The 27,491-nt window shown below is 41.0% G+C and overlaps 1 protein-coding gene across 5 annotated transcripts in view; it reads left to right on the top strand.

Moving 5' to 3' along the window:
- LOC133541069 (thyroid hormone receptor alpha) overlaps positions 1-27,491 on the top strand; it is a 303,323-nt gene that overhangs the window by 256,111 nt on the left and 19,721 nt on the right. For 3 of the 5 annotated variants that reach the window (XM_061884146.1, XM_061884147.1, XM_061884150.1), the window contains 2 exons: positions 12,696-12,817; positions 16,535-16,682. In XM_061884146.1, coding sequence (XP_061740130.1) covers positions 12,696-12,817; positions 16,535-16,682 — 270 coding nt within the window. The remainder of the gene's footprint in view (positions 1-12,695; positions 12,818-16,534; positions 16,683-27,491) is intronic. The other 2 variants (XM_061884148.1, XM_061884151.1) reach the window with 1 other exon arrangement.

Below are 27,491 nucleotides of genomic sequence, written 5' to 3'. Positions count from 1 at the left end.
CTGTCGAAGGACACCAGGAAAAAAATTGTAGACCTGAACCAGACTGGGAAGAGTGAATCTAAAATAGGCAAGCAGCATTGGTGTGAAAAAATCAACTGTGGGAGCAATTATCAGAAAATGCAAGACATACAAGACCACTGATAATCTCCCTCGATCCTCGGCTCCACACAAGATCTCATCCCGTGCGGTCAAAATGATCATGAGAACGGTGAGAGCAAATCCCAGAACCAGATGGGGAGGACCTGGTGAATGACCTGCAGAGAGCTGGTACCAAAGTAACAAAGGTTACCATCAGTAACACACTACGCCGACAGGGAATCGAATCCTGCAGTGCCAGATGTGTCCCCCAGCTTAAGCCAGTGCATGTCCGGGCCCCTCTGAAGTTTGCCAGAGAGCACATGGATGATACAGCAGTGGATTGGGAGAATGTCATGTGGTCAGATGAAACCAAAATACAACTTTTTTGTATAAACTCAACTTGTCGTGCTTGGAGGAAGAAGAATACTGAGTTGCATCCCAAGAACACCATACCTACTGTGAAGCATGGGGGTGGAAACGTCATGCTTTGGGGCTGTTTTTCTGCTAAGGGGACAGGACGACTGATCCGTGTTAAGGAAAGAATGAATGGGGTCATGTATCGTGTGATTTTGAACCAAAACCTCTTTCCAACAGTGAGAGTTTTGAATGATTGACCCAATACTTATTTTCCACCATAATTTACAAATAAATTATTTAAAATTCCTACAATGTGAATTCCTGGATTTTTTTTTCACATTCTGCCACTCACAGTTGAAGTGTACCTATGATGAAAATTACATACTTCTGTCATCATTTTAAGTGGGAGAACTTGCACAATCAGTGGCTGACTAAATACTTTTGTGCCCCACTGTATGTATGTGTGTATGTGTGTGTGTGTGTGTGTGTGTATATATATATATATATATATATATATATATATATATATATATATATTAATGTATACGTGTGTGTATGCGTAAGTATGTTAGTATATATGTATAGTAATGTATATATGTGTGTGTATATATATATATATGAGTGTATATATATATATGTATGTGCGTGTATATATATATATATATGTGTATATATATATATATATATATATATATGTATATATATATGTATATATATGTGTGTGTATGCGTAAGTATGTTAGTATATATGTATATATATAGTAATGTATATATATATATATATGTATGTGCATGTGTGTATATGTATATATGTGTGTGTATATATATATATATATATAGATATATATATATATATATATATCTATATATATATATATATATACATATATATATATATATATAGATATACATATATATATATATACATATATATATATATATATATAGATATACATATATTAATATATAGATATGTATATATCTATGTTTATACAGTAGGGAAGGGATTCATGTGGTTCGATTCTTGGGTGGATCGCTTGGAAGGGGGGGTTAATCATTTTGCAATGCAGTCTGCTGAAAGTGATGGAAAGCGTAACTTTACGTAGCAACTGACGCTGTGGTCAAATTTGAAATTGCAACAAAACACCCATCCAGCCAACCATTTTCTACCGCTTATTCCATTTTGGGGTCGCGGGGGGCGCTGGCGCCTACCTCAGCTACAATCGGGCGGAAAGCGGTGTACACCCTGGACAAGTCGCCATCTCATCACAGGGCCAACACAGATAGACAGACAACATTCACACTCACATTCACACACTAGGGCCACGTTAGTGTTGCCAATCAACCTATCCCCGGGTGCATGTCTTTGGAAGTGGGAGGAAGCCGGAGTACCCGGGGGGAACCCACGCATGCAAACTCCACACAGAAAGAGCCCGAGCCTGGGATTGAACCGAGGACTGCAGGACCTTTGTATTGTGAGGCACACGCACTAACCCCTCTTCCACTGTGAAGCAACAAAACACATTTCAAGATATATAACATTTTGCTGCCATTTGGCTGCTAAAATGGATAGTGCACCCCCCCACTTCATCACGTATTATGTGTCAGGTAAACCATGACGAATGGGGCCATATGAATCCCCTTCCTGCTTGTATAGATAATATATATACATACATATATATTTATATATACATACATATGTACTTATATACATGCTTGTATATTTATATATACATATATGTATATATATGTTTATATATAATACATATACATACACACATAATTTATACTATATTTACTGAAGAGTAAAAAAGTTAAAACCACCTTTCTATAGTCATGCATTATGTGTTGTAGGATTTTTGTGCAATCTAAATGAACATTAAATATAAAGGAATGTACATTAGAATTAATCTTAGGTGAAGTAAACATTTTTAAAAAAGTAAGACTGCAAATACTCATAAGTTCATGCAAGTCCTCGCTTGTTTTAACAGTTAAGGCAGAGTTTAGTTGTCATGTTTTACGGGCGTTATCTTGATTTTTTAAGATAACATTTCAACAATATGTCCAAATTGCCCTCACAACACTTCTTTATCTTATATTAGATTTGGTTATAACTTTTTTGATCATTTAGGTGTGTGTTAGGTGTGTCACTGAAATGAAGGTACCAACAGCAGCAACATCCTGTGCCGTATACCAGAGAATAGCAGCACTGGTATGAATAAAACAGAAAAGGAAATATCTAATAAAAACATATAAATGTTTTAAAAGAAATATTAGATGTACAAGCATAATTATTATACAGTTTAGTTTAATGATGCATGTAGAGCATCGGCATATATACCGTAATCTTCAGAGTATAAGCCGCACCTGCCGAAAATGCATAATAAAGAAGGAAAAAAACCTATAGAATTCGCACTGGAGTACAAGTCGCATTTTGGGGGGAAATGTATTTGATAAAACCCAACACCAAGAATAGACATTTGAAAGGCAATTGAAAATAAATAAAGAATAGTGAACAACAGGCTGAATAAGTGTACGTTATATGACGCATAAATAACCAACGGAGAAGGTGCCTGGTATGTTAACGTAACATATTATGGTAAGAGTCATTCAAATAACTATAACATATAGAACATGCTATATGTTTACCAAACAATCTCACTCCTAATCTCTAAATCCCACAAAATCTTATACGTCTAGTCTCTTATGTGAATGAGCTAAATAATATTATTTGATATTTTACAGTAATGTGTTAATAATTTCACACATAAGTCGCTCCTGAGTATAAGTCGCACCCCCGGCCAAACTATGAAAAAAACTGCGACTTATAGTACAAAAAATAGTGTGTGTGTGTGTGTGTGTGTGTGTGTGTGTGTATATATATATATATACGTGTATGTCTATGTTTATATATATATATACATGTATATATATATATATACATGTATATATATATATATATATAAAATTCTCTTTTGCCCTCCCCTCCCTCCTTGTTACACAGTTTAATGGCACGATTAACAAAGGCGTTTTTTAAACTTATAATTAAAGTTTATAATGATTAACGTATGAGTATACTTGTAAGATTGTTTAGAATGTTACTTTATAATGTTTGAATGTGAACAATTAATAACGTTTTTTGTGATGGTGCCTGCAAAATAGTTTGGCTGTTTAAACAAATGACACGTGTCCAGGAAAAAACTGTGAATTGATATACATTTGTTTTAGTTTTTTACAAAGATTTATTAGGATGTTTGTCATCATATTTTTTGATTGAAAGGAAACCCCACAATTAATTGAAATAAACCACTTTCCATTAGGTTAAAATGCAAATATTTAATAGTCTCAAATAAAGAAATATTTATAGTTATTTTTCCCCAAATTTCTTCCTTTATAATGAGAACACCATACATTGAAGCTTGGTGGTAGAAGGCGTCACTTATAGCCGTGTGGGTGGCACTGGGAGCAACAGCAGTGACTAGGATGGCAGAAGCTGGAATTGACCCAGGAACCCTGAAGTTTCACGATGGCCCCACTACCTACTGCTCCACAACTTCATTTATTGAGATCTGTTTTGATATATTTTCATAAAATGATAAGCTCCCGCGACCCCGAGAGGGACAAGTTGTAGAAAATGGATGAATCCACAACGTATAAAAACTCTACCCGGACTTCCAAATATTTTTGATGAATAAAACACACTTTTAAGCAAACGAACCAGATCTTCAGATCAGTGTTAAGTATTTCCATTGCTTGAGGAAGGCATGTTTAAATGGTCGTCAAAGTGCACTAAAGGAGGAAAACCATGTCGACAATCACAATAATCTTTATCACCCAGTCTTTTAGAAGTGTCTAAGCACTGCACTGCAAAAAGTCAGCGTTCAAAAACAAGAAAAAAAAATAGGGGTATTTTATTTGAACTAAGCAAAAGTATCTGCCAATAGAACAAAAAAAATGGCTTGGCAAGCCTTTCCATAATAAGTTAAATTAACTAACCTCAATGAACCCAAAAATACCTTCAAATAAGTATATTCTCACTAATAACTGTACTACTATATGAGTATGTATTTTCTATTGTTTCATTGAAAATAAAACAGCAAAGTCCATTTGGCTGTCATCTGTTTTAATATGAGACACAATTGTGTCAAAGTCATGATTTTTTTTTTCATGCTTGAAATAAGAAATTATTACTTTTAAAAAATAGTTTTTGCAACATTTGATATTCTAGTTTCAAGCATGTTTTACTCAATCTACATCATCAAATCTCAGCAACAAGCTGTGATATCTTACTGAGATCATTTAGGACCAAAACCCTTAAAATAAGTAAAACACTATTAACATAAAATCTGCTTAGTGAGAAGAATGATCTAATCGGAGAGAAAATAAGCAAATATCACCCTTACTCGAGATATTTAATCTTACTTAGATTTCAGTTTTTGCAGTGTGGCTTCTTTCGGTTTTGGTTATGTTGACAACCGCTAATGTTGTGTCAGCCAGCTCAAGATGTGTATTGCTGAGTTCCTCTCCACCTGTCTTGACAGCATGGCTGCATATTAATAACATGCCTTAATGTGCAAGGCGTGTACAGTAAACCCTCGTTTATTGCTGTGAATTGGCTCCAGGTCTGACCGTGGAAAATTGATTTTCACTACGTAGGTATGAATATTCATAAATTTGATTTTTTTCATTGCTACAGCATAAAAAAAAAACCTGTTTACCATCTTCTTCATATGTTTTTTTACATTATGAGAGCCCTCTGGCGTGCAATAACACCCACATTCGTTAAATCCTTTACACTTATTGAATCTAAAATAGTAATGCTGTCTAAGGCAGAGCCAATCAGTGGCCACGATACTGAACAGCATGCTCTTATTGGTTTGGTCTCATCTCGTGCTCAGAACTATTGCAGTGTTGATCATTTTCCTTTATTTGGCCACTTTAATGCTAAAAAATGAATAATGTAGGCCAAAAATGTATAGAATATGTAAATTAAAAAAATAAAAATCCTCAAACTCAAAGTGCAATGTAGCGAGACAGAACTGTACTATAAAAAAAACTCAAAACTCAAAAGAGATGCAGTAAAAAAAAAAAAAAACAGTCAATCAAATTCAGGTTGTGAATCCAAAACAACGAATCAATCAATGTTTTTTTTTTAATTAGTTTGATTCGGTTTATTAACTTGAAGCAATTGAGGTCGAGTGGACTTTAAAACTTTGCAACCAGCAGAGGCGCTGTTGGTTCAGTCACTAATAGGATGTGATTATGTCTATTGAACTCAATACAACAGGGGGTGATCACTTTTTCACTTCCGATATGATACTGATTTGATTATTGGTTGATACCGGTATCAATGCGATACGATATCAGCATGAATCATACATACAGCAGGAAGGGTATACACATGAAACGTGAGGAATTAGGGAGTGCACTTTCCACACAGATTGCAGCAGTGTTGAATATCTTAAAATGTATTTTGTGGTAATTCCAACTTTAACCACCTCGTCAGTTGCTATGTAGAGTGGTGCATTCCATAATTTTCAGCAGACTGCATGGCCAAATGATTAACCCCACCCCTCCCTCCCTCTCAGGCGACATCCACCCAGAAATGAGGCCTCACCTTCTGTACTTGTATTACTTTCTAGTGAGGAATGATAGAAAAGGCTTAATGAACCTAAAGTACTTAAAAAGAGAACAAGGCAGGCATGGACAACATTAACCTATTTATTAACTGGACTAATACTGTCTTTAAATTGAAGTCAGTGGTAATTTTTTTAAGTGACACCTAATGGCCACAATAATTCATTAAATTAGGCTCATGACATAGTAAATTGAATAATACGTTTACATTTGTTACTGGATACTTTCTAATACGCTTCTGCTTGGAGACCATCTGTAAGTAGTACTTATTTTATATTTGTTTTCATTGACAAATTTAATGTTTTAGCCTGCAATATAGTTTAAATAAGGACAAATGTGTCTAGGAGGGCTGAGTACTACTGAATTCTGTACTTTTAAAGGCACAGATCGACTCAGTCAAATTGTCTCTAGGTAATGTTACAATTTTTCATGCCAACAAAGCAAGCACACCTGATAGAAAATGCTCAAACGTTAAGTGAAGCGCCACTTTTCCAAAATGACGAAAGTCCATCCATCATCCATCCATCCATCCATCATCTTCCGCTTATCCGAGGTCGGGTCGCGGGGGCAACAGCCTAAGCAGGGAAACCCAGACTTCCCTCTCCCCAGCCACTTCGTCTAGCTCTTCCCGGGGGATCCCGAGGCGTTCCCAGGCCAGCCGGGAGACATAGTCTTCCCAACGTGTCCTGGGTCTTCCCCGTGGCCTCCTACCGGTTGGACGTGCCCTAAACACCTCCCTAGGGAGGCGTTCGGGTGGCATCCTGACCAGATGCCCGAACCACCTCATCTGGCTCCTCTCGATGTGAAGGAGCAGCGGCTTTACTTTGAGTCCCTCCCGGATGGCTGAGCTTCTCACCCTATCTCTAAGGGAGAGCCCCGCCACACGGCGGAGGAAACTCATTTCGGCCGCTTGTACCCGTGATCTTATCCTTTCGGTCATGACCCAAAGCTCATGACCATAGGTGAGGATGGGAACGTAGATCGACCGGTAAATTGAGAGCTTTGCCTTCCGGCTCAGCTCCTTCTTCACCACAACGGATCGGTACAACGTCCGCATTACTGAAGACGCCGCACCAATCCGCCTGTCGATCTCACGATCCACTCTTCCCTCACTCGTGAACAAGACTCCTAGGTACTTGAACTCCTCCACTTGGGGCAGGGTCTCCTCCCCAACCCGGAGATGGCACTCCACCCTTTTCCGGGCGAGAACCATGGACTCGGACTTGGAGGTGCTGATTCTCATTCCGGTCGCTTCACACTCGGCTGCGAACCGATCCAGCGAGAGCTGAAGATCCCGGTCAGATGAAGCCATCAGGACCACATCATCTGCAAAAAGCAGAGACCTAATCCTGCAGTTACCAAACCGGAACCCCTCAACGCCTTTACTGCGCCTAGAAATTCTGTCCATAAAAGTTATGAACAGAATCGGTGACAAAGGACAGCCTTGGCGGAGTCCAACCCTCACTGGAAATGTGTTCGACTTACTGCCGGCAATGCGGACCAAGCTCTGGCACTGATCGTACAGGGAACGGACCGCCACAATAAGACAGTCCGATACCCCATACTCTCTGAGCACTCCCCACAGGACTTCCCGAGGGACACGGTCGAATGCCTTCTCCAAGTCCACAAAGCACATGTAGACTGGTTGGGAAAACTCCCATGCACCCTCAAGAACCCTGCCGAGGGTATAGAGCTGGTCCACAGTTCCACGACCAGGACGAAAACCACACTGTTCCTCCTGAATCCGAGGTTCGACTATCCGACGTAGCCTCCTCTCCAGTACACCTGAATAAACCTTACCGGGAAGGCTGAGGAGTGTGATCCCACGATAGTTGGAACACACCCTCCGGTCCCCCTTCTTAAAGAGAGGAACCACCACCCCGGTCTGCCAATCCAGAGGTACCGCCCCCGATGTCCACGCGATGCTGCAAAGTCTTGTCAACCAAGACAGCCCCACAGCATCCAGAGCCTTAAGGAACTCCGGGCGGGCCTCATCCACCCCTGGGGCCTTGCCACCGAGGAGCTTTTTAACTACCTCAGCGACCTCAGCCCCAGAAATAGGAGAGTCCACCACAGATTCCCCAGGCACTGCTTCCTCATAGGAAGACGTGTTGGTGGGATTGAGGAGGTCTTCGAAGTATTCCTTCCACCTATCCACAACATCCGCAGTCGAGGTCAGCAGAACACCATCCGCACCATACACGGTGTTGATAGTGCACTGCTTCCCCTTCCTGAGGCGGCGGACGGTGGTCCAGAATCGCTTCGAAGCCGTCCGGAAGTCGTTTTCCATGGCTTCCCCGAACTCTTCCCATGTCCGAGTTTTTGCCTTCGCGACCGCTGAAGCTGCACACCGCTTGGCCTGTCGGTACCTGTTCACTGCCTCCGGAGTCCTATGAGCCAAAAGGACCCTATAGGACTCCTTCTTCAGCTTGACGGCATCCCTCACCGCTGGTGTCCACCAAGGGGTTTTAGGATTGCCGCCCCGACAGGCACCAACTACCTTGCGCCCACAGCTCCGTTCTGCCGCCTCGACAATAGAGGTGCGGAACATGGTCCACTCGGACTCAATGTCCAGCACCTCCCTCGTGACATGTTCAAAGTTCTTCCGGAGGTGGGAATTGAAACTTTGTCTGACAGGAGACTCTGCCAGACGTTCCCAGCAGACCCTCACAATGCGTTTGGGCCTCCCAGGTCTGTCTGGCATCCTCCCCCACCATCGCAGCCAACTCACCACCAGGGGGTGATCGGTAGAAAGCTCCGCCCCTCTATTCACCCGAGTGTCCAAAACATGAGGCCGCAAATCCGATGACACAACTACAAAGTCGATCATGGAACTGCGGCCTAGGGTGTCCTGGTGCCAAGTGCACATATGGACACCCTTATGTTTGAACATGGTGTTTGTTATGGACAAACTGTGACGAGCACAAAAGTCCAATAACAAAACACCACTCGGGTTCAGATCCGGGCGGCCATTCTTCCCAATCACGCCTCTCCAGGTTTCACTGTCGTTGCCAACGTGAGCGTTGAAGTCTCCCAGTAGGACAAGGGAATCACCCGGGGGAGCACTTTCCAGTACTCCCTCGAGTGTGCCCAAAAAGGGTGGGTACTCTGAACTGCTGTTTGGTGCGTAAGCACAAACAACAGTCAGGACCCGTCCCCCCACCCGAAGGCGGAGGGAGGCTACCCTTTCGTCCACCGGGTTGAACTCCAACATACAGGCTTTGAGCCGGGGGGAAACAAGAATTGCCACCCCAGCCCGTCGCCTCTCACTGCCGGCAACGCCAGAGTGGAAGAGGGTCCAATCCCTCTCGAGAGAAGTGGTTCCAGAGCCCTTGCTGTGCGTCGAAGTGAGTCCGACTATATCCAGCCGGAATTTCTCGACTTCGCGCACTAGCTCAGGCTCTTTCCCCCCCAGTGACGTGACGTTCCACGTCCCAAGAGCTAGCTTCTGTAGCCGAGGATCGGACCGCCAAGTGCCCTGCCTTCGGCTGTCGCCCAGCTCACAATGCACCCGACCTCTATGGCCCCTGCTATGGGTGGTGAGCCCATTGGAGGGGTGACCCACGTTGCCTCTTCGGGCTGTGCCCGGCCGGGCCCCATGGGAACAGGCCCGGCCACCAGGCGCTCGCCATCGTGCCCCACCTCCGGGCCTGGCTCCAGAGGGGGGCCCCGGTGACCCGCGTCCGGGCGAGGGAAATCTGGGTCCATGATTTTTCTTCTTCATAAAGGTCTTCGAGCTGCTCTTTGTCTGATCCCTCACCTAGAACCTGTTTGCCTTGGGAGACCCTACCAGGGGGCTTTATGCCCCCGGACAACATAGCTCCTAGGATCATTGGGACACGCAAACTCCTCTACCACGATAAGGTTGCAGCTCAGAGAGGAGATGATGACGAAAGTCCTATATTTATATCCTATAACAGTGTAAAAGTTGGGACACACTTTCTCATTCAATGCTTTTTTTTTTTTTTTCACGACTATTTACATTGTAGATTGTCACTGAAGGCATCAAATCTATGAATGAACACATGTGTTATGTACTTACAAAAACAGGTGAAATAACTGAAAACATGTTTTATATTCTGGTTTCTTCAAAATAGCCACCCTTTGCTGTGATTACTGCTTCGCACACTCTTGGCATTCTCTTGATGAGCTTTAAGAGGTAGTCACCTGAAATGGTTTTCACTTACAGCAGTAATCAGAGCAACGGGTAGCTATTTTGAAGAAACTAACTAAAATGTAAAACATGCTTTCAGTTATTTCACCTTTTTTGTCAAGTACGTAACTCCACGTGTTCATTCATAGTTTTGATGTCTTCAGTGACAATCTACAATGTAAATAGCCATGAAAATAAAAACGCATTGAATGAGAAGGTGTCCAAACTTTTGGCCTATACTGTACATGCTACTGATTAGCATTAGCGATTTCACATGGCGATTCAAACACTTCCAAATCTGGTTTGATTGATTGATTGAAACTTGTATTAGTACATTACACAGTACAGTACATATTCCGTACAATTGACCAGTAAATGGTAACACCCGAATAAGTTTTTCAACTTGTTTAAGTCGGGGTCCATGTTAATCAATTCATGGTAATGAAAACTACAACTAAGATGGACACAACTTGACAACAGTTATCATAATCATGTTATATAAATGTTACTTTGAAAATCAGATTTTATTTTTAAACTATTAATATTTATTGAGTACCAAAAATGTATTACCCGTATTGATTCCGTAGCGGTTCAAATGCGAAAGTTACCCATCCCCAATGTTTAGCTTGTGTGCTTAGCTGCTGTGTACAGTAGCTGCTATTTCCTAGTAGCTTACAGTTTAGCCTACCATGTTTACCTTTTGTAAAGGACTTGGCGGAAATACAAGAAAATACCTTGTGTGCTTATTGGAGGACAATTAGATGTTCACGGACTGTCGAGCTATATATTAGTAACCATGCTGCAGGTCTGCTGGTATTAGAGATTTTAAATGCAAGCTGATATAATTTAATATTGTTGCTCTTTTAATGCGAAAGCAAGACAACTTGAAGTATCTTTGACACACAAAAAGCTGTGCGTAGTTTATTCATCAAAGACGAAAATGAATGACTGCGTACATCCGGCGACTCAAAATGGCGGCCACAACAAACCCCCACCTTTGGGAAAATCCCCTGACGGTCACTTAAAGGGGCCGTGCCGAATTACTCACTCTTAACTGCAAATATGAATGCTAACCAAGGACAACATTGTTATATGCACAATCCAACAATGACAGTGAAAAATGATGAGAAAGTCAATTAAACAGGTGTGGTGAATTATGTCCTAAAGCAACCGCTTCAAAATTTTTGTATAGTTTTTGCTGATATTACATATGTAAAAAACTCTTGTGGATGTACTACCAGTCTGGGGTTGCCAGTGTTCTGTACTACGTCGTAGTGTGCTGGGGGGGCAGTACATCTAAGGACAGCTCCAGACTGGAGAAACTGATCAGGCAGGCCGGTTCTACAATCGGAATAAAACTGGACTCACTGAAGATTAGCCCATGCTATTAAATAGGGGTGTGGGGAAAAATCGATTCGAATACGTTGTGCGATTCAGAATCTATTCAAATTTTTTTTTTTAAATCGATTTTTTTTTTATCAATCCAACAAACCACTACACCACAATACCATAACAATGCAATCCAATTCCAAAACCAAACCTGACCCAGCAACACTCAGAACTGCAATAAACAGAGCAATTGAGAGGAGACACAAACACGACACAGAACAAACCAAAAGTAGTGAAACAAAAATGAATATTATCAACAACAGTGTCAATATTAGGTATAATTTCTGCATATCAGTGATTAAAAATCCCTCATTTACATTATCATTAGACATTTATAAATAAATTTAAAAAAGAACAATAGTGTCACAGTGGCTCACACTTGCATCGCATCTCATAAGCTTGACAACACACTGTGTCCAATATTTTCACAAAGATAAAATAAGTCTTATTTTTGGTTTGTTTAATAGTTAATACAAATTTACATTATTGCAATCAGTTAATAAAACATTGTCCTTTACAATTATAAAAGCTTTTTTTACACAAATCTACTACTCTGCTAGCATGTCAGCAGACTGGGGTAAATCCTGCTGAAATCCTATGTATTAAATTAATATAGAATCGTTTTGAATCGGAAAAATATTGTTTTTGAATCGAGAATCGCGTTGAATCGAAAAAATCGATATATTATCGAATCGCGACTCCAACAATCGATATTGAATCGTGGGACACCCAAAGATTAGCAGCCTTACTATTAAACATAAATATTTAAAAGAATATAAAATTTAATTGTCAGTTTTCACCTAGCAAAATGCCCAATATGAAATCCGCGATAACTACATGTTTTCAAACAAGATCATGAGATGATCTTTGAGATATGACTTACATACTATTTCACAGTCCCTGGGGGACAAAGTAGCTTCATTTTGTTTTAACACGATGCCCCTCCACTTGACCATAGCCATTTGAATCCCAATTCATCCTTCCCCTTCATGTCCTACGCTACACTACCTGGTGTTACGATATTCACCTGTCTCTCCATCCCATCCCGTCTTCCTCTTTAACCTCCTCCTTCTCTCCTATAGCTCTTAGCATCTCTGTTCCAGGGTACATCCCCAGCTACCTGGAGAAGGACGAGCCGTGCGTGGTGTGTGGCGACAAGGCGACCGGCTACCACTACCGCTGCATCACGTGCGAGGGCTGCAAGGTACGGCATACGTCAAGAACATGTTCTAGGAGCCGAGAGGGTAAAGCAAGTGATAGAAGTCATTTGTTTTTGAGGCGATGATATGCATGATAACATGTGATCGGCTATACAATATCCTCAGGAGGAGATTGTGGCTGCATTGCTGAAGGGCACAACAACAGTAGTCAGGAGGAAGACACGCATATCTCCGAATGCTAGCTGCATGTCATGTTATTATTAACTGAGATACCGCCACCCAAAATATATTACAGTTGAACCCGCCTATGTCAACAACCCATTTATGTCGACTACCTTATCAAGTCCTGATCCAACGTGTTCTTCTTGTTGCTGAAAAGCGCTTACACTGATGTAGACTTACAGGTTGGATCACTTTTCAACATAAAGCGTATATTATTCAACCTTATTAATGAATCAAATAAAAAATAAAAATTAATACAATATAAATACTGTATTTTCCAGGCTATATAACGCAGCGGTATTTAAGCCGCACCCACCAAATTTTAGAAGAAATGAACATTTTTATACATATTAGCTGCACCGGACGATAAGCCGCAGCTATTCACCGGTTTGCAAGATTTTGTAAATGTTTATTTACATACCTTAATTGTTTCCAAACGGTGCCTGTCATACGGCAGTAAAATGTCTGATCAAAAAAAACAGAAGTCATCGTCATGGACCCACGAGTTGAGAAGCTAACTCTCTATATATGTAATAATACTAACACAGATTCTTGTAACGTGTTAGCATATTCACTTATGCTAACAACGCTAGCTTGATTACATTACAATAGAACGTGAAAATATGTATGAAAACCTTCCTACTGACATTACACATGGGACGGTTAATAAGTATAAATAGTTTTAGTTGTGTTGTAAAATATACAAACGTTGCTTGGAGGGATGAAAAAAGAATCCTTAACCCTATGGACCAATATACTTCTGGCACAAAAGAGGAAGTACATTTTTAACCCACAGCACCTGCATTGTGCGAGCCTGTTCAAAAGATGGCGCCAAAGCAAAAACGATAACATCCCTTTCCAATGTCTTTGTTTGTGTAATATGAAAACTTATTTGCTAAAATATTATATAGCCATTAGTGAAGAAAAATCCATAAATTAGCTGGACCGTTTTAAAATCCGCTGGGGGCAAAGCGTGAGGGAGAAGTATCAATTTATAATCCGGAAAATACAGTACTATTAATTACAAAATAAAATTTAAGGAATTAAAAATATATTTTTAATGAGAAAAAATGTCAAAGCATTTAGCAATATTGTTAATTGTATCATTTCAAGTAGTGTTAAATAACAACAACAACAAAAATTTGGTTGCTGATGTATGACACGTGCATGCACCAAGTAAGCATAGAGATGGCCTAAAAAATGTTTGTTTTTTTATTAATTCGTCCAAAAATTAAATTACTAAAAAAAAACGAGATTTGAATGTGATAAAAATACTTTTTAGCACCCCTACTTATTATATACCGTATAAAAATAAAAAATTTAAATAAAAAATTAAAAATCAGTTTGTCGCCCTCACTTACGATTTCAAAGCAAGTTATCCATCAATTTGTACGTACACAAATCAAATAACCAAATGCATAGGCAATAATATAATGAGGCGATTATACTTTTATATTCTTACATTCACTGTTACAAGCGGCCCTCTGAGGGAAGCCATGTGGCCCTCAATGAAAACACGTTTGACACCCCTGAGCTACACAATCACTGGAATCCTGACTGCATGGAATTGTAATCTCATTGCAAAATAAAACATTGAAAACATTGAAAAGGACCATTGATTTGATTCAATTACATCTAACTGACTTGTTAGTCTTGTTAAAAAACTCTTCTTCTATTAGCTAAAATGTAATTTCCTGTGCTTGAAAGTGATAATAAAAGCCTTGTTATCAAATCTATCACATTGCCAGCAACCAACTCAGTGGCAAGTAGTCCGATTTAGAACTGGAAGTATAATTGGTTTCAAAGACTAAAATAAGCGTGGATAATAATTTTTTGAATTATGACTATGTTTTTAATATTGATTTATTCAGAGCCAATCCTGCTCGACTCACATGGAAAGTCAGTTGCTTTGAAATGCCGAAATAAGACTTTTTCTTTTTTTTACAGTGACTAACAAAAGGTAATTTTTGTTGTTTTTGCTATAATCCATACATCCTATTTTACTCTGTGACCTTTGCAAAAACCGCCTTCTTGCTGGTCAAGTTTGGCTTTTTTGTGAGTTTGACAGGAAGATGAGCCCAAATTGGTGTGAATAATATATTTTGGATGAGTACATGGTGACTCATGTTTGAATCCCATTTTGCTGCAGAGCTGTTATAACAAAACTGTAAAGTATCTTCTTTTTTTAACTCTTGCTAAAATGATGAGCGTGGGACCACAGTTTCCGTTAAAGTAAATCAAATGGATCTATTCCAGGCACCCAAAATGTAGGACATAATACAAATTTTAAAGAGAATAATTGTAGTTTTACACAGAGGAAACAATGTGAACTCTATGATTAATTAAAAAAAATAAATGAACATTTAACTTAACTTATACCTTAATTGAAGACTTTTGTTGGCCGAGACAATGAGCGCAGTTGGCCAGAGTTACCAGAGTTCTTCCTTGAATTCAAAAGTGTTTCTCACTGTCTTTGCCAAAGTGTTGTCACTTGCAACTTTCTTTGGCCTCATAATGGCTTATTTTGCAGTCGTGCTCAATGAAAAGCAGCGACTCTGCGAACAGACTAGTTTGATAAACGCAATGTTTTGCCGTACTTTAACCAAGACAGAGTTTGGAAATGGCGTTTTTCGGCGTACCCGAGCTAAACCTGGGCCCTAGAAAGGATTGTATTTGTTATGTGAAACACTGTTATACCTTTTTAAATAATTAAGTACTAACATAGTAACACTTAAGTAGGGGGAACATATATTCACCATTAATTAGTTTTCTAATTAACATGCAAATTAGTAACATATTGGCTCTGAATTTGTCATTTTTAAGTACTTATTAATTCCTTATTCTGCATGTCCATATTCTACAACCTGTAAGCCATTAACTAAGAGTCTTCCATCAGTAACCTCAGAATTATTGCTTATTAGTAACCCTAACCCAAACCCTTACGTATATGTTCCCTTAGTGTCCAAACAACTCTCAATTAAGGCTTTGTTACTTTAATAAGCAACTAATTAATGGTGAATATGTTCCCCAAACTAAAGTGTTACCTAAAAATCATATCAAATCAATCAATCAATCAAAGATTATTTATATAGCCCTAAATCACCAGCGTCTCAAAGGGCTACACAAGCCACATCAGGGCAAGAAAAAACTCAACCTAATGGGATTACAATGAGAAACCTTGAAAAAAAAAAGTTTGGTTTCCCCCAAAAAAATGTTATGAACATAATAAGCGTTTTTAAACCTTCCTAAATCAACTTCAATCGGGATTCAAATCCACTAGCTCTGCCTTGCAAAACAAGGACTAGAGTTGTGCGCCATAGAGGCCACTATATTTAAAATATTCATGTTAAACTTTCATTAGAAGCGCCCCATCATTCATTATTTGACATTTTATATGCGCTTCTTCATGCAAAAACCGTCCCCCACCCACAGGTCGCAGGGCCCTACGCACAGCGCGTGTTGCATCGGGATTTCCTGCTAATGTTGTCCCACCATGTCTCAGTCTTCCGTCTCTCCCTCTTTGTGTTTTGCGCTGACAGGGTTTCTTCCGTCGAACCATCCAGAAGAACCTCCACCCGTCGTACACGTGCAAATATGAAGGCTGCTGCATCATCGACAAGATCACCCGCAACCAGTGCCAGCTGTGCCGATTTAAAAAGTGCACCTCTGTGGGCATGGCCATGGACTGTGAGTTCACAGACACTTCTGATTTCTACTCCACCAGATGTACAAACCCCGTTTCCATATGAGTTGGGAAATTGTGTTAAATGTAAATTTAAACAGAATACAATGATTTGCAAATCATTTTCAACCCATATTCAGTTGAATATGCTACAAAGGCAACATATTTGATGTTCAAACTGATAAACATTTTTTTTTTTTTGCAAATAATCAATAACTTTAGAATTTGACGCCAGCAACATGTGACAAAGAAGTTGGGAAAGTTGGCAATAAATACTGATAAAGTTGAGGAATGCTCGTCAAACACTTATTTGGAACATCCCACAGGTTTGCAGGCTAATGGGGAACAGTTATAAAAACAGCTTCCCAAAAAATGCTCAGTCTTTAACAAGAAAAGATGGGGCGAAGGACACCCCCTTTGTCCACAACTGCGTGAGCAAATAGTCAAACAGTTTAAGAACTACGTTTCTCAAAGTGCAATTGCAATAAATTTAGGGATTTCAACATCTACAGTCCATAATATCATCAAAAGGTTTAGAGGATCTGGAGAAATCACTCCACGTAAGCGGCATGGCCGGAAACCAACATTGAATGGCCGTGACCTTCGATCCCTCAGACGGCACTGTATCAAAAACCGACATCAATCTCTAAAGGATATCACTACATGGGCTCAGGAACACTTCAGAAAACCACTGTCACTAAATACAGTTTGTCGCTTCATCTGTAAGTGCAAGTTAAAGCTCTACTATTCAAAGCGAAAGCCATTTATCAACAACATCCAGAAACGCCACCGGCTTCTCTGGGCCCAAGATCATCTAAGATGGACTGATGCAAAGTGGAAAAGTGTTCTGTGGTCTAACGAGTCCACATTTCAAATTGTTTTAGGAAATATTCGACATCGTGTCATCTGGACCAAAGGAGAAGTGAACCATCCAGACTGTTATCGACGCAAAGTTCAAAAGCCAATATCTGTGATGGTATGGGGGTGCATTAATGCCAGAGGCATGGGTAACTTACACATCTGTGAAGGCACCATTAATGCTGAAAAGTACATACAGGTTTTGGAACAACATATGCTGCCATATAAGCGCCGTGTTTTTCATGGATGCCCCTGCTTATTTCAGCAAGACAATGCTAAGCCACGTTCAGCACTTGTTACAACATCGTGGCTTTGTAAAAAAAAAGAGTGCGGGTACTTTCCTGGCCCGCCTGCAATCCAGACCTGTCTCCCACCGAAAATGTGTGGCGCATTATGAAGCATAAAATACAACAGCGGAGATCCCGGACTGTTGAACGACTGAAGCTCTATACAAAACAAGAATGGGAAAGAATTCCACTTTCAAAGCTTCAACAATTAGTTTCCTCAGTTCCCAAACATTTATTGAGAATTGTTAAAAGAAAAGGTGATGTAACAGTGGTGAACATGCCCTTTCCCAACTACTTTGGCACGTGTTGCAGCCATGAAATTCTAAGTTAATTATTATTTGCAAAAAAAAAAAAAGTTTATGAGTTTGAACATCAAATATGTGGTCTTTGTAGTGCATTCTATTGAATATGGGCTGAAAAGGATTTGCAAATCATTGTATTCAGTTTATATTTACTTCTAACACAATTTCCCAACTCATTTGAAACAGGGTTTGTACATGAAAAAATCCACACAGTAGCAGACATCAAATAGTTCACATGAAGCAACATGTCTTGTCTGTGTTACATGTATGCCAATTTCCCAACAACCTTGCAGCGGCACATTGTTTTGGAGACTCACTTTTTAATCAGTCACGTGAGAGTCAGACTGTAAGATCCATCCGATTATTTGATATTCAGCCAGTTTTTTTTCAGAGCACGCTCCCTGAAGGCATGCTTGATTTGACGTGGAGGAATTTGATCTATCTCATCAAGTTAGATTGTGTGCCAATGCCTCATGGGCTGATTGGAACAGCTGCCAACACATACAAACAGGTTGTCACAGCATATACATCACATCATTTTTTTGTACTTTTTTAGTTCATATGTTTTTGAGTTGTTTTTACACTGAATAGTTAGAGTAAACACCTCAGCTTTACTCGCAAAACACGTTTTGTATAGCAGCAGTTAAAAGTAGGCCATCTTGTAGGTACAGACAAGGGTTTATCTAATATGGTTGTAGGGATTACCCGTATTAGTGTAGTACCGCGATACTAATGAATAATTTTCGGTACGATACCGTCTTTAAAAAGTACCGGTCCCGCACCCTACTGTGCCCGCGTCGAAGTCACGTTGCGACATTGCTGGTTTACGAGCAGATGAGCATGTTCGGCGGCACACAATCAAAGAGTACTTAAGAAGACACAATGTGTAGACAGAAAAGGAAGAATGGACACGCTGTGGCCTAAAAACTAACGATAAAGGTGAAGTTATAACACTGAAATCCCCTCAGGAAGAGATGTTTTAAGACATGGCTAACGTCCATCCGCCGTCAGCAGTGTTTTTGCTATTTCTAAATCACAAATCCTACCCTCCATGGTCACAAATAAAGTAAGTATCATCCCTGCAGGACGAGGAGTAGCTAAACGTGCGTCACTACACACTGTAGCTCATCGGCATCAAAATGTAAACAAACGCCAATGGTGGATCTACACCTAACATCCACTGTAATGATATCAAGTAAAGGCACGTATCTACTCGTTACTACTATGATTATGTTGATATTTTTTGGCATCACAACATCTTCTTTGGTTTTTTTAAAATGTATATTATGTTTATAAACTCAGGAAATATGTCCCTGGACACATGAGGACTTTGAATATGACCAATGTATGATCCTGTAACTACTTGGTGTCAGATTGGTACCAAAATTTTTGGTATCATCCAAAACTAATGTAAAGTATCAAACAACAGAAGAATAAGTGATTATTACATTTCAACACAAGTGTAGCTAGAACATGTTAAAAGAGAAAGTAAGCAGATATTAACAGTAAATGAACAAGTACATTAATAATTCATTTTCTACCATTTGTCCTTAATAATCCTGACAAAATAATAGAATGATAAATGACACAATATGTTACTGCATACCTCAGAGGACTAATTAGGAGTTTTAGTTTGTTTATTTACTACTAAAAGACAAGTTGTCTTGTATGTTCACTATTTTATTTAAGGACTTAACTGCATTAAGAAACATATGTTTAATGTACCTTAGGATTTTTTTGTTAATATAAAGCCAATAATGCCATTCATTTTTGGTTCCCCTTTATTTACAAAAGTACCAGAATAATTTTAGTACTGGTACCAAAATATTGGTATCGTTAACACTATGATCTAATATAAATTTTTCACTTCCTGTACATTACCGATATCGCAGCCTTGATTATTAGCCGGTACCAATATCTATCCAATAAGATATCAGCACAAATTAGTAGTCAGGGTCTCTATAGATCCATTTTACATCGATACTGACAGTAAAGTAAAAAGATGTAGGAAAAACGTTTTGGTTAATTTACGGCAATGGTTCTCAACCTTTTTTCATTGATGTACCCCCTGTGAACATTTTTTTAATTCAAGTACCCCCTAATCAGAGCAAAGCATTTTTGGCTGAAAAAATTAGATAAAGAAGTAAAATACAGCACTATGTCATCAGTTTCTGATCTATTAAGTTGTATAAGAGTGCAAAATATTCATTTGTCGTGGTCTTTCTTGAACTATTTGGAAAAAAAAGATATAAAAATAACTAAAACCTTGTTGAAAAATAAACAAGTGATTCAATTATAAATAAAGATTTCTACACATAGGAGTAATCATCAACTTAAAGTGCCTTCTTTGGGGATTGTAATAGAGATCCATCTGGATTCATGAACTTAATTCTAAAAATTTCTTCACAAAAAAAGAAATCTTTAACATCAATATTTATGGAATATGTCCACAAAAAATCTAGCTGTCAACACTGAATATTGCATTGTTGTATTTTTTTTCACAGTTTATAAACTTAAATTCATATTTTGTTGAAGTATTATTTAATAAATATATTTATAAAGGACTTTTGAATTGTTGCTATTTTTAGAATACTTTCATAAAATGTCACGTACCCTTTGGCATACCTTCAAGTACCCCCAGGGGCACGCGTACCCCCATTTGAGAACCACTGATTTACGGTACAGTAAGGGAAAATAATACAGAACATAATGTGGGGGCAGGGGCGGGGGGGCATTTTTATACAAATTTCAGCCTAGGGTCCACATGGAGGAAAATCTATTCTCACGTGGGCCGGACAGGTAAAATCAGGGCATAATAACTTAAAAATACAACTACAACAACTTCAGATTTTCTTTGTTTTACTTCGACCCAAAATACAACAAGGACATTCTGAAAATGTTCAAATAATCCTCTTCACAAAAGACTTTGGGGTAGCAAAAGATTCTGAGTTTCAAAAACACCATTAAGAACACAATGAATTTAGACTTAATCTTAGTGTGTTTCTACAAAACAATTTAAACTTTAAGTCACAGCCCATCTAGAATTCAACAAAAACAAAATCAAGCATAAATAAAAACGCTTCAATGTATCAACTAGTTCATTTGTCATTTCCATTCTTGACTTTCTATAAATTTGCATAGCAGACAATCATTTCCACAGAACTATATCAATGTGCAGTGTCTGATGCAGTTAAGTTACCAATTGTATATTTTACTCCTGTTTGTTTTACGTTGGGTCGAGGGGGAGGACCTCTTGCTGAGTATACTTGCTCGCCCCGATATAAACTATTTGCTTGCCTAACAGAATTGCTATTGTGACATCCAATGGACACTATTAGAAAAGCAGTTTTTTAAATATAAAAATGCAGCTCAATTTTACACAAGCAAACTCATCTCGCAGGCCGGGTTGAATCTGCCGCATGGTTGATAAACCTGTGCTAAAACTAATCAAATATAGTTCAGAAGTATTGTATTATAAGCCATATAAGATTTGTATTATTGATGTTAAAGCTACTTTCTTCCAGTACACAACTGTTTTTGATCACCTGTGCTCCCATTAATGATTGACAGAATTGTTGGAGCGGAGCCTGGAATGGACAGCTTATATCGGCGGTTAAAAGGGAACTGCAATTTTTTAAAATTTAGCCTATCATTCATGATCCTTCTGAAAGACAAGAAGACAAGAGTTTTTGGGGGTTTTCTTTGCATTATAACGTGTAAAAGAATATGCTCATTATTGGTGGCTAGCAATGCAGCTAATAGGAGCAATCCATTTTTTTAATAACATTTTAAATGCATTCAAAAACGGTCAACAATACTTCATTTACGTTCCATAACCTGTATAATAACCAAGCTGTAGTGACATTGTTATTGTATTGGAACTCTTTTTTTAGCGTAGTAACACATCAGCATGCTTCGGTATTAGCTGTGAAAGCTAACAACGGAAAGAGATAAGTTTGCTTCTACGGGTTTGAGTTACACAATGCGATAGAACATCAATCTGTACTGATTGAAAAACATGAACAATCCAATTACAGTACCTGTAAAGTATTAGCCCACATTTAATGTTTTGTTTGTACACAGCTAGCCAGACAGCGTATGTACTGTAGTTGTACTAACATGCATGACGTGCTGCGTGTATCATGATCGATATTAAAGTGACTCACCGGATGGACAGTTGTGCGTTTGGTCCAGCTGGCCGGAGACGTTTTTTTCATTTAGGTCGAAATAGCCTGGCTTCAAGTTCTACATTTCTAGTGTCAAAAGTCACTTTCACCTCACTCTCTCGGCTTCTGTCTGCACCAAAGACGCACCCTTCCTTTGTGCCAGCTTCTACTAGTAGTAGTTTATCCTCAGTATGTTCAGCTTCAAAAATATGAGCTTGTAAATCCTCATTTGTCCGAAAATAGCCGTCTTTGTTGTCTTGTCATCGATTCTGCCGTGATTACAACACACACGCCCGTTTGTTTCCGCAAGTAGGACACACATTTGTTTCAAGAAGTCGGACGTGCGTTGCAATGGAAACAAAAATCAATGCGCTGAAGAAATCATTCATTAAAATGTGTCAAATATTGTATATATTACATATTGTCATGAATTTGTCTGTTACTACATTATAGATTTATTTGCAGTGTGTATAGAAAACGTTGATAGAGGGTTTTGAAGTTCTCTTAGAGGGCTTTGACGGCTACAACCGTTACTCCCATTAGCCGCATCTTCGGACCGTTTTTAAATTTTTATTTTTATTTTCTTTAAAATTCAAAAAAATAAAAATGTGTGTGTTTCTTGTCTCTTATGATTGTGAACCACAGGCAAAATTCATTAAAAAAGTGCAATTCCCCTTTAATATCAGACGTTTTTGATCCATGCTAATAGGTTATATCGCACCGATATCAATATTGAGTTGAGACAGATCTTTAATGTAGCTTGTCTGTCGTAATGATTCACAAGGCGTTGCATAATATTGCTTCTCATTCAGCAACAGATACAAACATTAGGTAACATACTAAAAAATGCCGACATGATTTTTCATGGCAATTTGACCATAGGTACAACGCATACAGTATGAACCACTATGTAGGTCCCAACAAAATACTAGACTGGCACATTCAACTTAATAGCAAAGGCAACTTCCTGACTAGACAACACACCGTAGCTTTTACACTACTGCCGTCTAATGTTTTGGAATGGCCAGTGCATCTACAGTTTAAAATATAATACTTGCAAATGAGACTCAGAAGTGTAAGAAATAAAGATATAACAACTGACCATCCATCCATCCATCCATCTTCTTCCGCTTATCCGAGGTCGGGTCGCGGGGGCAACAGCCTAAGCAGAGAAACCCAGACTTCCCTCTCCCCAGCCACTTCGTCTAGCCCTTCCCGGGGGATCCCGAGGCGTTCCCAGGCCAGCCGGGAGACATAGTCTTCCCAACGTGTCCTGGGTCTTCCCCGTGGCCTCCTACCGGTTGGACGTGCCCTAAACACCTCCCTAGGGAGGCGTTCGGGTGGCATCCTGACCAGATGCCCGAACCACCTCATCTGGCTCCTCTCGATGTGGAGGAGCAGCGGCTTTACTTTGAGTTCCTCCCGGATGGCAGAGCTTCTCACCCTATCTCTAAGGGAGAGCCCCGCCACACGGCGGAGGAAACTCATTTCGGCCGCTTGTACCCGTGATCTTATCCTTTCGGTCATAACCCAAAGCTCATGACCATAGGTGAGGATGGGAACGTGGATCGACCGGTAAATTGAGAGCTTTGCCTTCCGGCTCAGCTCCTTCTTCACCACAACAGATCGGTACAACGTCCGCATTACTGAAGACGCCGCACCGATCCGCCTGTCGATCTCACGATCCACTCTTCCCCCACTCGTGAACAAGACTCCTAGGTACTTGAACTCCTCCACTTGGGGCAGGGTCTCCTCCCCAACCCGGAGATGGCATTCCACCCTTTTCCGGGCGAGAACCATGGACTCGGACTTGGAGGTGCTGATTCTCATTCCGGTCGCTTCACACTCGGCTGCGAACCGATCCAGTGAGATCTGAAGATCCCGGTCAGATGAAGCCATCAGGACCACATCATCTGCAAAAAGCAGAGACCTAACCCCGCGGTCACCAAACCGGAACCCCTCAACACCTTCACTGCGCCTAGAAATTCTGTCCATAAAAGTTATGAACAGAATCGGTGACAAAGGACAGCCTTGGCGGAGTCCAACCCTCACTGGAAATGTGTTCGACTTACTGCCGGCAATACGGACCAAGCTCTGGCACTGATCGTACAGGGAGCGCACCGCCACAATAAGACAGTCCGGTACCCTATACTCTCTGAGCACTCCCCACAGGACTTCCCGAGGGACACGGTCGAATGCCTTCTCCAAGTCCACGAAGCACATGTAGACTGGTTGGGCAAACTCCCATGCACCCTCAAGAACCCTGCGGAGAGTATAGAGCTGGTCCACAGTTCCACGACCAGGACGAAAACCACACTGTTCCTCCTGAATCCGAGGTTCGACTATCCGGCGAAGCCTCCTCTCCAGTACACCTGAATAAACCTTACCGGGAAGGCTGAGGAGTGTGATCCCACGATAGTTTGAACACACCCTCCGGCCCCCCTTCTTAAAGAGAGGAACCATCACCCCGGTCTGCCAATCCAGAGGTACCGCCCCCGATGTCCACGCGATGCTGCAGAGTCTTTTCAACCAAGACAGCCCCACAGCATCTAGAGCCTTAAGGAACTCCGGGCGGGCCTCATCCACCCCTGGGGCCTTGCCACCGAGGAGCTTTTTAACTACCTCAGCGACCTCAGCCCCAGAAATAGGAGAGTCCACCACAGATTCCCCAGGCACTGCTTCCTCATAGGAAGACGTTTTGGTGGGATTGAGGAGGTCTTCGAAGTATTCATTCCACCTATCCACAACATCTGCAGTCGAGGTCAGCAGAACACCATCCGCACCATACACGGTGTTGATAGTGCACTCCTTCCCCTTCCTGAGGCGGCGTATGGTGGTCCAGAATCGCTTCGAAGCCGTCCGGAAGTCGTTTTCCATGGCTTCCCCGAACTCCTCCCATGTCCGAGTTTTTGCCTCAGCAACCGCTGAAGCTGCACACCGCTTGGCCTGTCGGTACCTGTCCACTGCCTCCGGAGTCCTATGAGCCAAAAGGACCCGATAGGACTCCTTCTTCAGCTTGACGGCATCCCTCACCGCTGGTGTCCACCAAGGGGTTTTAGGATTGCCGCCCCGACAAGCACCAACTACCTTGCGGCCACAGCTCCGATCAGCCGCCTCGACAATAGAGGTGCGGAACATGGTCCACTCGGACTCAATGTCCAGCACCTCCCTCGTGACATGTTCAAAGTTCTTCCGGAGGTGGGAATTGAAACTTTCTCTGACAGGAGACTCTGCCAGACGTTCCCAGCAAACCCTCACAATGCGTTTGGGCCTCCCAGGTCTGTCCGGCATCCTCCCCCACCATCGCAGCCAACTCACCACCAGGTGGTGATCGGTAGAAAGCTCCGCCCCTCTCTTCACCCGAGTGTCCAAAACATAAGGCCGCAAATCCGATGACACAACTACAAAGTTGATCATGGAACTGCGGCCTAGGGTGTCCTGGTGCCAAGTGCACATATGGACACCCTTATGTTTGAACATGGTGTTTGTTATGGACAAACTGTGACGAGCACAAAAGTCCAATAACAAAACACCACTCGGGTTCAGATCCGGGCGGCCATTCTTCCCAATCACGCCTCTCCAGGTTTCACTGTCGTTGCCAACGTGAGCGTTGAAGTCCCCCAGTAGGACAAGGGAATCACCCGGGGGAGCACTTTCCAGTACTCCCTCGAGTGCTCCCAAAAAGGGTGGGTACTCTGAACTGCTGTTTGGTGCATAAGCACAAACAACAGTCAGGACCCGTCCCCCCACCCGAAGGCGGAGGGAGGCTACCCTTTCGTCCACCGGGTTAAACTCCAACGTGCAGGCTTTGAGCCGGGGGGCAACCAGAATTGCCACCCCAGCCCGTCGCCTCTCACTGCCGGCAACGCCAGAGTGGAAGAGGGTCCAGTCCCTCTCGAGAGAAGTGGTTCCAGAGCCCTTGCTGTGCGTCGAAGTGAGTCCGACTATATCCAGCCGGAACTTCTCAACTTCGCGCACTAGCTCAGGCTCTTTCCCCCCCAGTGAGGTGACGTTCCACGTCCCAAGAGCTAGCTTCTGTAGCCGAGGATCGGACCGCCAAGTGCCCTGCCTTCGGCTGCCGCCCAGCTCACATTGCACCTGACCTCTATGGCCCCTGCTATGGGTGGTGAGCCCGTTGGAGGGGTGACCCACGTTACCTCTTCGGGCTGTGCCCAGCCGGGCCCCAAGGGAACAGGCCCGGCCACCAGGCGCTCGCCATCGTGCCCCACCTCTGGGCCTGGCTCCAGAGGGAGGCCCCGGTGACCCGCGTCCGGGCGGGGGAAATCTGGGTCTATGTTTTTTCTTCTTCATAAAGGTCTTCGAACTGCTCTTTGTCTGATCCCTCACCTAGAACCTGTTTGCCTAAAGCCCCAGGACAACATATCTCCTAGGATCATTGGGACACGCAAACTCCTCTACCACGATAAGGTGGCAGCTCAGAGAGGAGCACAACTGACTAGTAACTAGTCACAACTGACTAGTAAAAGTTAAATTGTTTTTAAAATGGTTTTATTATTAAACAATTAACATTTATAACCATGTAAACATACACAAAAATTCTGAAAATCAGTACCATTAAGTACTGGTATCGATTCCCAGGTACCAATAATTGGTATCATGTATAACATTCTTACAATAAAAATGCATTTGTGAAAAACATATAGTTTTTTTAAGGTAATTTAAATTATGCAAGCAAATCATTCACTGTGATTAATCACGAATAATCAAAATTCAAAAGTACGACTAGTCTGATTTAAAATGAATTGCTTGACAGCACATGACAAAATGCATGTATTGGCACAAATGTAAGTAAAAATGTCTGTCGGTTCAAAAATCCTTAAATAAGTCAACATGCAAGTAATGTATGCAAGTTTCACTTTTACTACACTGTTGACGACCGCTTATGTTGACGTGTGTCAGCCAATCCAAGGGATCGTAGCAAGTAATAAACTCCACGTCGGATGAACAACTCTTCAATACATGCACAAAAGGACATCAAATCACACACTCTAAGAATAGTCGACAACTCATTTTGTCGCTTTCATCACAACACGGAATAGAAATAGTAATGATATTCGCAACCCTGCTTTCATACTGCCACAAAAGTTCACAGCTGAGTTATTTTGTGTCCTCCTTACTAGCAATTAGAGATTAGATTTCCATTTAGCCTCTAAAGCCTTATTTTACACAGCCTTGTTGAC

The sequence above is a fragment of the Nerophis ophidion genome, linkage group LG23, assembly GCF_033978795.1.
Source record: "Nerophis ophidion isolate RoL-2023_Sa linkage group LG23, RoL_Noph_v1.0, whole genome shotgun sequence".
Classification (NCBI taxonomy): Eukaryota; Metazoa; Chordata; class Actinopteri; order Syngnathiformes; family Syngnathidae; genus Nerophis; species Nerophis ophidion.
The sequence above is the reverse complement of the archived record's forward strand: the minus strand, read 5'-3'. Positions and strand labels throughout refer to the sequence as shown.